The 12361-nt window shown below is 33.7% G+C and overlaps 1 protein-coding gene across 2 annotated transcripts; it reads left to right on the plus strand.

Annotated features, from left to right (window-relative positions):
* Positions 1-878: 878 nt before the first annotated feature.
* Positions 879-11736, plus strand: LOC11424382 (respiratory burst oxidase homolog protein D). 2 transcript variants are annotated; one of them, XM_003602673.4, is made up of 12 exons: positions 879-1478; positions 2145-2304; positions 2424-2472; positions 3096-3209; positions 3520-3942; positions 4045-4449; positions 4543-4638; positions 4828-4961; positions 5048-5156; positions 9835-9896; positions 10661-11214; positions 11399-11736. In XM_003602673.4, exons 1-12 carry the CDS (start codon positions 962-964, stop codon positions 11506-11508), a joined length of 2733 nt encoding a protein of 910 aa, XP_003602721.2. In that variant the 5' UTR covers positions 879-961; the 3' UTR covers positions 11509-11736. The 2 variants fall into 2 exon arrangements, with proteins under 2 accessions (XP_003602721.2, XP_013461643.1); XM_013606189.3 differs by having other exon boundaries at positions 2172-2304.
* Positions 11737-12361: the final 625 nt, after the last annotated feature.

Genomic DNA, 12361 nt, shown 5'->3' on the forward strand with positions numbered 1-12361 from the left:
TTGGATCAATTACATCGATGACTAAGTTACAACATTTAGGTTCCTAAAAAAAAAAGTTACAACATTTAGGTTAACATTTGTTTTTTACAAAACATTTAGGTTAACATTATAAATTGACAAAGTTGTAACAAATATGACAAAATTAAAGTGACTAAAACATCATGTTTTAAAATTTGTAACGTTGATTGGTAAGTCATTGACTAAATCTCTAATAAATCGAAACTTTTCTATCAATTTGAATCAAATAAATACCGTAACAACGAACAAAATTACACCGCGCTTAAACGACGAAATCTCACAATAACTTAAAAGAAAAATCAAATCAATGTGAAAACTATTTGTTTATATAATAAGCGGAAGAAGAGAATAGATGCAAATAAGTTATTTCAGATAAAAAAAATGGCTCAAAACAAGTATGACGAATAGAAAATAGGAATGTTAACGAGTGCTTTCAGGACGCTTGCTAATAACAATAAGTGGTAAGTATTTGTAAAAATACATGTATTCAATTGTTGAAAATCAAAATATTTAACTTTTAAAAAGAATAATTGTTTATTTTAAAATACTTAAACCATGTCGGAAGACATTTGTTAACAAGACACTTAAAAAGAGAAGTGAATTTTTAAATTTGTTGCAAATGTGAATGGGGAATGTGGAAGTAATTTGAATATTGCAAATGACATCAGCATTAAGTGTCACGCTAGCTAGCTCATGAATGGCATGGTGATATATAAATGTTCCAAAGTGCCACCCCAACGCGTTTAATTGATTTTCTGGAATTTTATATCCCCAGTTTCTTACCATTATCTCATCTTCCTTAAAAAAAACATAGCAACACATTGACCAAAATGCACTATAAAAAGGACCACAATACCATTATGCAATTGCTTTGTACTTAGAGAGGTCTGAAAGAATAAAAGAAAAAAGAAAAAAAAAACATTGAGTGTCACATAGGTAGATAATGGGAGCTGACGAGATTGAAGAAATTTCTGACAATATAGAACTCATTGGTGGTGGTATAACTGAAAGGGTACCTCAGAATGGTTCATTGAGTGGACGTTTCAACAAAATGGTAAGCAGAAGAAAAGTTAAGATAAGCTCGAAGGAACAAAATGAAGAAGAAAATGAATGTGCTCAGATCACTTTGGATATTCCAGGTGACTCTGCTGTTAGTGTTGAACCTCTTGCTGGAAATAATGATCGTGGAGAAGATGGAAAACTGGATTTGCTTAGCAAAAGAATAGAGAAGAAAAGGTCTCATTTGAAGCAAGTGTCTAAGGAGCTGAAGCGTAAAGTTGGAACTGAAAAAAAGAAGTATGATAGGACTACGTCTGCAGCTTCTAATGCTCTCAAAGGACTTAACTTTATCACCAAAGCTGCTCGTGATGATGGATGGGAAAAGGTTTATGGGGAGTTTTATAGGCTTACTAAAAAAACAAATAGGTTACTTCCTCGTTCTATGTTTGCCGAATGCATAGGTATTACTCAATTCAAATTCATTTTCTTAATGTTTGTTGCACCGGTATCAAAACTATATTTTAATTTATTTATTTCATCTTATCTAATTATCTAAACTCTTAATGAAAAGTTAGAACAAAAATTGCACTTTTAATTTCAAGTAACAATTTTGTCTTTTATCTTTTTTTCATTTCAACTTGTCTTTTTGGTCGAATTTTCAAGCTTCAAATCTTATATTTATATGCAACCATAGATGAAATACCATAGTTGAAGATTGAAAAGCCATAAGAAAATAAAAACATGAATTTGAAGCTTGAAAATCTATAGTTTCAAAAATTTAGTTAAAGGACATAATAGTTTGTTGGTTTTTATGTCTTCTGCTATGTTCAGTGCATAAAAACAAAAACAAAAAAGCTAAAAATTCTCATTCTACCATTTCTTGTGTCTAAATTTCAACTCTCATGTGCCTGACTACACATCCAGACCTTTCTGCTATTTCATGCAAAAATTACTTGGGGTTTAGTACTTAACTATTTAACTCTGAAATGAATCCATATAGTTGGGGGAACTATGAGACTTGCCTGTCCCTCTCTCCATCAGCACTAGTTATATATAAGGGCTTATACTATTATTTAAACAAGGTCTATGTAAGCATTCTGTGAGGATGTTTTTGGATTTTGATGTAGGCATGAAGAACTCTAAGACCTTTGCAGATGAGCTTTTAAATGTTATTTCTAAGAGGAGGGAGATTGATGGAGATCCACTTAATGAGGCAGAGTTGAAGGAAATCTGGGAAGCGATTTCTGACGACAGATATGATACTAGGCTCAAAACATTCTTTGACATGTGATTATTTGCTCTTTTCTTCTTCTTCTTCTTCTAATGAATACAAGTACTATAAAATATAATCAAAAAATAAAGAGTACGTATTCAATGCACTGAAAGTGTATTAATTTGGAATGCAGGATTGATAAAGATGCTGATGGCAGAATTACTGAGGATGAAATTAAACAGGTAGTATGAAATCATTAATTCACAACCGAAACTCAAATATAAACTGTTTGTTACCCAAAATTTTACTTTAGTTTCATCAACTCGTTGCCTAAAAAAAAGTTTCATCAACTCACGAGTATAGAAAATAATAGTATTAATACATTTATAAAAAAAAACGTGTTAATTTTCCATAATCACTCAAGTGGAAGATCCAAAACAATTTGCGAAGAATTCGTGATATTTTTCTTCGTTGGAAATAGCATAACTCTGAAGAAGAAAATTGAGGAAGGGTAATTTTTTATTATTTAAAATAACACTAATGAGTAATGACTATTTTACATACGTCCTCGAAGGAATTTGAACTTTGTACCTTAAGGTTATAAGGTTAAGGTACCTAGCATCTCAAGTGTTAATTATCCATATAATTATTAATGTCATAAACGAACAAATTTATGTTTTTCAATTGTAAATTAAGTAGAGTATCTTTGTAGATAAATTATTAATCCATATGAAATTTTGAAACAGTCTCACGGACATGAGTTTTATAGTAAAAGAAGAATGGAGTAATTCTTTTTCTAATATGTATATTTTTCCTGATAAAAATTGAACTATTCTTGATCATATGTGTTCAATTATATTTTCAGATTATTATCCTATGCGCCGGTACAAACAGACTCGCAAGCATAGAGAATCATGCAGGGCAATATGCTGCTTTGATCATGGAAGAACTAGATCCTGATGGATTAAGATTTATCACGGTAAATATTTATTTTAAATAAGATTTAGGGATCCAAACTAATATAATTGTTAAGAATCCGATATATTGTCGAACATAAGTTTACAAGTAGAGTTCACCTTACAAGTCGATTTTGTAAAGATGTTCAACTTTAATTTTCATATGTATTAGATCAACTGCTATTAATTTACTGCTATATGATCAATTTATGATGGTCACTCTTAACTTCCAACCTATTTTATAAAGACCGGTTAGGCCAAACTTAACTTCTGATAATAGCTTCTCATTTTAGCCATATTTCTTTGGCTTGACGATTATTGTTTGGAGGACAGTTAGATCAATTGGAGATGCTCTTGTTACATGGATCAACTAATTTTACAACATTAGATAGTAAGGACCTGAACAAAATGCTTAGTAGCATAAAGCCTAAGCCCAGATATGAAGGCGGTGTTGGGAAGCGGTGTATGGATACCATCTACTTTCTGCCGGACAGTTGGAAGAGAAATTGGATATTAGTATTGTGGATTGGAGTTATGTTAGGTCTATTTGCCTACAAATTTGTGCAGTATCGAAGAAAAGCTGCTTATGAGGTGATGGGCCATTGTGTTTGCATGGCTAAAGGTGCAGCTGAGACACTCAAATTGAACATGGCTCTTATCTTGTTACCTGTTTGCCGAAACACTGTTACATGGCTCAGGAGCAAGACCAAGCTAGGCATTGTTGTTCCTTTTAATGACAACCTCAACTTCCACAAGGTAAATATTACAACTGGCTGTACATCAGAGAATGATAAAAGGACAAAATCCACATTCTTGCTAACAAGTGATTTAATGCACATGTTAATATGTAATTTGCAGGTAATAGCTGTGGCAGTAGCAATTGGAGTTGGTATACATGCTATTTATCATCTTGCTTGCGACTTTCCACGCCTTCTTCATGCAAATAGTGAAAAGTACAAGCTCATGGAACCATTTTTTGGAAAGCAAGCAACAAATTATTGGCATTTTGTGAAATCATGGGAAGGAGTAACAGGGATTATAATGGTTGTTTTAATGGCAATAGCCTTCACGACGGCTAGTCCTTGGTTAAGGAAAAGAAAGGTCGAAGAACCCAAAACACCCAATTGCCTCCAACCCCTCCTCAATAGTGTAACTGGTTTCAATGTCTTTTGGTACACTCATCATCTCTTTGTATTTGTCTATGCACTTTTGATTGTGCATGGATTCAAACTTTACTTTACCAAGGAATGGTACAAGAAAACGGTTAGCACCTTTCTTCAATTAAACTTTTTCCTTTTTATGTAGTTTCTCAGCTAATTCTTTTATGTTTTAATTAGGATTGTATGTGTTTTGTAGACTTGGATGTATTTGGCTATTCCCGTCACCATTTATGCATTGGAAAGACTGACTAGAATACTCAGACCACGCATCAAATCTGTCAAAATATTACAGGTGAATGTTGAATGTTGAATTACTCACTATCAATATCACTACATGAAGAAACATATTAATGATTTAGAATTTTGTTATTAAAATTCATTCATAGATACTACTACTATACTGTAAGTTACAACATATTATTATTCATATATTGTACATGGACCTGAAATTCTGACCATATTTTGTATGTCCGACTTGAAGGCGGTTGTTTATAAAAAGGATCTCAATTCTCGTGGAGACGTGTTGGGGCTTCGTGTGTCAAAACCTGAGGGGTTTAGATACAAGAGCGGACAATACATGTTTGTAAAATGTGCTAATGTCTCTCCATTTGAATGGTAAGTACTGTCTGTCTATGAATTTGAAAATATATTATAATCGAACACGAGCATTTTGTTAAATAGTAATGTTTATGGTTTCACAGGCATCCATTTTCTATAACCTCCGCCCCAGGGGATGACTACCTTAGCGTTCACATCAAGGAGAACGGTGACTGGACCAACAGTCTCATAAAAGAATTCTCCAAGTCGAAGGTGTTATATATATCTATTGTTCGTAATAGTACTATTATAATTATTTTCTTAGTTTCACGGTCAACATATCACTTTATTAGCAAATAAAAAACATGTTAATGGAGGGATTGCTCCACTGCTCCCCATTCATGTCATTCAAAATGCCCCCTTCTCCATTTCCTATGTCGGGGAGAATTTTCTCATATACAGGGATCCCATTGACATAAACAAAATCAATTTCTATTATAATTTTTAATCAAATGGGTAGTATAAAAAAATAAAGTTTAATCATACAATAAACATCATATAAGTTATTTTAATTAATAATAATGCTTGGAGATTGAGTCGCCACGGGGATGTGGAATATCATCCTCATACTCTCATCCCCAAACTCCCTCAAGGGGACTTTATCCCTCATCCTCATTAAAGGAGATTCACATTGAAATTACAATGTTAAGTTGTTACCACTAAGGCATCTCAAGTAAACACACTAATACTTGATAAATATAATTTAGTAAAAACTATTATTCTATCTCTTTTATATGTGTTTATTTTTCTTAATCTTTGAGAAATTGTTAAGTGAGTCACTCATTCCAATACAAATGACTTATCCGTTATTAAACATGGGGAATGTAATTAATAGATTGAACATTTAATATAACAAAACTCACTACTACAACACTTTTTTTTTTTTAACAAGCAAAAATGAAATATATATTAGAAACAAAAAGAGAAATCTCAAGCACAAGGTGTGCTAGAGAAAACTCAAAAGTAAGCAATTACAAGGACAAAATGTAGCCAACAGAACAAGGACAAAAAATAGCCAAAGAACAAGCTAACAAATACCCAAACAAACAAAAGGGCTTAACCACCACATATGAAAATTATTACGGATAGAAAAATTAGTAGTCTTCATCCACCAAAAAGACTGTAATTTGATTTTCTCTACCAATTGGTGAACGGTATGGTCCTTATTTTTGAAAACCCTGCTGTTTCTTTCACTCCACATAACCCCCACAGAGCACAACCAAATAAGTTGCAAGAAAGAGCAAATAGTACTGGAGGCCCCTGCGGAATACACAAACTGATAAAAATGATCTGACACACAAAGAGGCTCAGCTGTAGCGATCCCTAACCAAGACCGAATTTGACCCCACAAGGCAGCATAAAACGGACAAGAGCGAAACAGATGTTGAGCAGTCTCAAAATCACCACAACCAACCACACAAAGCTGGTTGTCATGAGAAAGAACACCACGCACACACAAATTATCCTTCGTCAGTAATTTATTTCGTAGGAGTCTCCATGCAAGAATAGACACCTTCAAAGGAACCTGTTTATGCCAAATTAAATCCGCTAGAACTTCGAATGTCTGGACCGGTTGACTGGTAAGCATCTGGTAAACACCGCTAACTGAGTATCCGCTCGACGGATCAAGTCTCCACACCCATTGATCTGTAGTATTAAGCTGCAAGGAAACGTCAGACAATAAAATCCTACACTCCCCTAACAATTCCTCCTCCCATGCCCACAACCGCCTACGCCACTGCCACGCCTCCCCCCCTTCGTCCCAACCTAACTCAAACATATCTGCCACCGAAATAGATTTATTGACAGCTAAGTCGAGCAAACGTCCAAAACGAACACACAAAGGCACATCTCCCACCCACGGATCCAGCCAAAATATCGTGTCTACCCCATCTCCAACCTTACGCTCGACATTGTCCCTAAACCACCCTTCACCTACATCACCTAACCCATCACGAATACTCGCCACCTCCTTCCACCACGAAGAAACACTCCGACCCTCAACCACCAACCTCCCATCCTCCTCACCATAACGCGCCACCAACACCCTATACCACATACTACCCTTATCAACTAATAACCTCCAACACCATTTACCTAACAGAGAAACATTAAACTCCCTCATCCTCCTCACCCCCAAGCCACCGTTAATTTTACTAGCACAAATGTTGTTCCAACTAACCCATGAAATTTTCCTCTGATCCTCACTCCCACCCCAAAAAAAATTTATAAATAAAGATTCAAGGGTTGAGATTATACCTGATGGTGCTCTGAAGAAGGAAAAAGCATAGACAGGAAGAGAGGACAAGACAGACTTAAGGAGAACCAGACGACCACCAAAAGATAAGAATTTACTACGCCACCCTAATAATCTCTTTTTAACTCTAGCCACCACTGGCTCCCAAAACGACAAACGCCTCGGATCACCACCAATCGAAAGACCCAAATACAAAAAGGGAACCTTTCCCACTTTACAACCAAGCATAGACGCTGCTTCATTCAACCAAGAATCTGTAACATTAACCCCCACCAACAAACTTTTATGGAAGTTCACTTTTAGTCCCGACATCGCCTCAAAAAGAAGAAGAACAGCCCGCAAAGCACAGACATTTGCCCAACTTTTAAGGCCAATTTTTAAGCTTATAAGTTTATATGAACAAAATAGACTCGTTTAGTAACAATTTTTCTTACGAAGTTATAACTTTTTTTTCCTAGCTTATAGCGGATTTTGATAAACCACATCAAGTAGCCTACTCATATATGGTTCTCCAAGCCGTTAAACCGTTGATTTTACCAAACATCAAAGTTTTAATTTGCTTACTTACTCGCTATCCTTGCTCGTACGTTTTAAACTGGAATTCTATTATAATTTTTTTTATCAACCACAACCTACATCTACATATATTTTTTTAGAGCAATGCTAGGGTCACATCTTTGGAGACACTCCAATAATAAAAAGCCATGTCAACTCTTCTTTTTATTTCATTACCGGGTAACCGGTCAAGCAAGTTTAGAGATGACATTGTTTGTTTGTTTTTTATTTTAACTTTTCTACATTGTTGCGGCTCCAACTTCCAAAAACTCCATGGATCCTAATCGCTACCTCCATCATATAATCTTGCAGTTCTTACTAATTCCATTTGTGGTTACTTTTGCTTTTTGGCTACTAGAAGATCTGCAAAACTGTTTTTATAATTTGATGTCAGCAACCCCCTTTCCCTTTCGTTCATCTTCTTCTTCCTCTAATTCTAAAATTCCTAAATTCCTAATTCTTCGCTTTCAAAGTTAAGATATAAATTCACGAATTCTTCGTTTTATTTGATTAGTTTCTTTGTTCTTTGCTTTTCTGATTGAATTTACAAAGTTAAGATCTAAATTTTTTGTGGGTTTGTTTATAATTCAATGGAGAACAAAAAGATAATTAACGGAGATTTTCTTTGGACCTTCTTTAGCAGAAGAATTAAGAATCTTCAATGAGTAGTACTTGCTGAAACAATAGATACTTCTGGGTAAATCTAGAAGATGAAAAGTTAAAATCAAATCAAAATAATAATACAAAATAAAATAAGTAATTGGCTAAACTCAAACCGGTAACCTGAAAAAGAACAATAAAAAAAGGGATGAAGTGGCTTTATATTATTGGGTGTGTTTAAAGAGGGTGCTCTGTGACCCTAGCATTCCTCATTTTTTTTTATTATGAGCTTATTTTTCAATTTTCACATATGTTGAGAAAAGTAACGAATATATTTAATGGTCTATTTTGTGAATAGATATTTTCATAATATTCTTTAGTATATCAATTTGCTTTCAACGCCGACTTTCCATCTTTGAAAATACTCTTTGCGGTCACTATTATAAATATTTTCATTTCAGATTCGGTAAGTAATTGAAGTATTTAGACTATATTATAAACCATATATATAAATTAATTATTGAATGAAATTAAACAATGAATATTTGCTTATAATTAATGTAAATTTTAACCAATCAAAAAGAGTGTGTTGAAAAATGTATGTTGTTAGCAAGGATGGGAATAGGCTAGGCTGAGCTAGGCTTTGCAAAGCCAAAGTCTGGCCTGTCAAATTTTTGTAAGGCCTAAGTCTGGTCTACGGCATGTCATAAGCTTACTTTTTAGGCCTGAGTCTGGCCTAATGAAAGCTTGATTAGGCTTGCTAGCCTGTTTAAAAGTCTATTTAATATGAACATCTTTAAATAAGTAATGTGATTCAAGGTTAAATAGACTAGCGAGATAATAGATCAATGATATTAAACTCTCTTTCGATATTTAACATGAAGTTTTAGAAAACTTTAATCTATATTATATTATATTTCAGTTCTAATTTATAATAATACATTTAAATATGCGCAAAAATAATGTAAACTAATAAGCTTAAATTGATTTAAAGGTTGACAAATTTATAATTTAATTCAAAGTAGAATATATAATATAATAATCAATAATACTATTCATATTTTCATAAGTAGGCTGGTCTAATAGGCCTAAAATGTTTTTCTAATAGCATGTGACCTGACCTTTTAAGCTAAATAGGCTTCTAAAAAAGTCTAGATCTTCCCTATTTAAGAAAAAAGTATGGTATGGTCTGACTTGTCGTACGCCGGCCTGACCTCTATTCCCATCCCTAGTTATTAGCATTCCTCATTATTATATTTATTTAGGGTTGTGTAACTTGTGTTATTTGAACAACAATTTCAATGACAAACTTATGAGACACTCATAATTTATAAAGAAAATGGGTGCAAATGCAAATATCACGTAAATTTTGATTTTTTTTTTATACTTGCAATTCCAAATGCAATCCAATTTTGTTTGCAATTCGATCGTCGTTTCTCTTTGACTAACTTAACTGGGTTATTGCTTTGGTTATCTCAGTGTTGTCTTCGATCAATCCATGGGCAGAGTGAACTTCTAATGGATGAACATAACAGCTCAAGGTAACAAAGACATAGATAAGAGCAGTATATATGAATATAAGTCAAATCGCTTCATTTATTTCATTCATAGTATCGCTTATTTTATGGAAAATTATACGGTGAAGTCATGAAAATGACTTTTTGGTGAAGTTAACACTATAACATCAAAAGTGTTGTGAGTAACATCCCACTGTGGCATCAAAAGTTTAGTCCACATAGTATCATCAATTAATCAGATTAACAAGAATACACTTAATCTAATTTTATCCTACCTTGTTTTAAGTGTAACACTCCACAAAGTGTAACACTTAAGACTATCACATGATATCAGCAACTCTGTTTGTATGTTAAAGATGTCAACGATAAAATAGTACCTACAAGTCTAAGATGTTGCAAGCATTACTAGATGAATTACTGTTGATCATTAATCAGTAATCAACAATTTAAAAATGAATCAATCATTAAGATTAAAATTAACTTTTTTAAAAAAGTCAGTTTGATGACTGCATTGTAGAATCTCCTTTTTTTATATATGTGGGTTTTTAAACCTATAATACACTTAGTAGGACTGATAAGGAGATACAAGCATCACGCAAAAATTCTTTACTAAATCGTATTTTTTTTTTTTTATTATATAAATTTCGTCCTTGTTTGAAAACATGGAGAGTGGTTAGTGTAATTTGTGAGTTTGTGGTTTTTTTTATTATAAAAAATATTTCCCTTATAATATATGGTTTATCAATGACTAATAAGTGATGCTTTATATTTACTGCATTATTTTACAGTACCCCACTCCCTAAAGTTTTGGTTGACGGTCCTTATGGAGCGCCTGCACAAGACTACAAAAAATATGAGGTGGTTTTACTTGTGGGACTGGGAATTGGGGCTACCCCAATGATAAGTATAGTAAAGGACATATTGAATAATATCAAGGCCAAGGAAGAGGAGGAAAGGATCACTAATATGGAGGAGGGAACAATTGGTAAATCATCAAGACCATCAGAACACAAGAAAACTGATTTGAGTAACTTTAAAACTAGAAAGGCTTATTTTTACTGGATGGCTGGTGAACAAGGTTTCTTTGATTGGTTTAAAGGGGTAATAAATGAGGTGGCTGAAGAGGATCACAAGAAAGTAATTGAGATACACAGTCACTTGACTAGTGTATATGAAGACGGTGATGCTCGCTCTGCTCTTGTTACTGTCCTTCAATCACTAAACCATGCTAAAGAAGGTTTGGATATCTTAAATGGAACACCCATCGCGTCTTACTTTGCACGACCCAATTGGCGCAGTGTCTACAATAGGATTGCAAATAATCATCCACAAAAACGCATTGGTGAGTTCCTATTCTTCGTGCTCATTTGACATAACAAAGTCAACATTTTAGAGTTTCCATTATCACTGTACCATTGTGATTTCGTCAACTTATTGTGCTACGAAACATATACACAAACAAAACAGAGTATTCATTGAATGCACTGAAATCGTTATTGAAGATCTGAACCTATTTCAATATGCAGGAGTGTTTTACTGTGGAGCACCGGCACCTATTAAAGAACTTCGTGGGTTAGCTTTGGAATTTTCTCAGGAGAGAGCCCCCAAATTTGATTTTCACAAGGAGAATTTCTAGAAAGATAAACATTAATTATTGAAGATCAAAAAGGACGGGAACAAAGACGGTCTTTCACTTTTATCCCACTACTATATGGGAGTAATTGTTTCACGGTTGAATGTTGAATCTAAACTAAAAAGTATGTTTCAATTATACTGTATTCTCTCTGCTGTTTCTTTTAGTTGAGGTTTGTTATTATTATACATTTTATAATTGATGAAATTATTTGTTTTTTCTTTGGGTACAGATTATCTATTTTACTATTATACTTTTAACTGACTATTATTTCACAACAATTTAATCGTGTGGAAATGATGGAGACTATGTGCAAGTCTCTTCCTTAGGTAGTACGTTTCTTTTTCATTCTCTTGGATGAATTGCTCAATATATGCTGCTCTGGAAGCCAGTTCATTTTGTGACGGGCTTGTCCCTCCAACTTCTCCCTTATTAGAGGATGCACGCAATTGATATGTCCGCCATACGAATTCTGTTCTTTACCCAACCAAAATTGCTCGTTCTCAACTGAAATTCTCATAATGGCCCCTGCATGAGTTAACACAAGCTTGTGTAATCTTGCTATTTGCTGATATATCAGTAGTTCACGTATTTTTGAAATTTCAGTTGGGAATGAGCAAAATATATTATGTAAAGAGCAGAATTCAAAGCATACTCTGCATTAGGGAATTGGACATAACATTTTCCTACCTTTTACTCACGCATCGATATTATTTATGGCTAAATTATCTTTTTGGTTCTCTAACTATTTAATTGGTATCGGATTGGTCTTCTAACTAAAAATTGATTTATTTCGGTCCTCTAAGTTTCTCACCGTTACTACATTTAGTCATTTCTGTTAGTTTTATTCAAATAA

Source organism: Medicago truncatula, chromosome 3, assembly GCF_003473485.1.
Source record: "Medicago truncatula cultivar Jemalong A17 chromosome 3, MtrunA17r5.0-ANR, whole genome shotgun sequence".
In the NCBI taxonomy this organism is placed as follows: Eukaryota; Viridiplantae; Streptophyta; class Magnoliopsida; order Fabales; family Fabaceae; genus Medicago; species Medicago truncatula.

What these genes read in the sequence shown, in the direction of transcription:
- LOC11424382 (XM_003602673.4), top strand. Translation starts at nt 962, where the DNA reads ATGGGAGCTGACGAGATTGAAGAAATTTCTGACAATATAGAACTCATT. An exon ending in CTCAAAACATTCTTTGACAT is followed by an intron (nt 2,305 to 2,423) that starts GTGATTATTTGC and finishes TTTGGAATGCAG; the next exon opens with GATTGATAAAGATGCTGATG. An exon ending in AATGTCTCTCCATTTGAATG is followed by an intron (nt 4,962 to 5,047) that starts GTAAGTACTGTC and finishes ATGGTTTCACAG; the next exon opens with GCATCCATTTTCTATAACCT.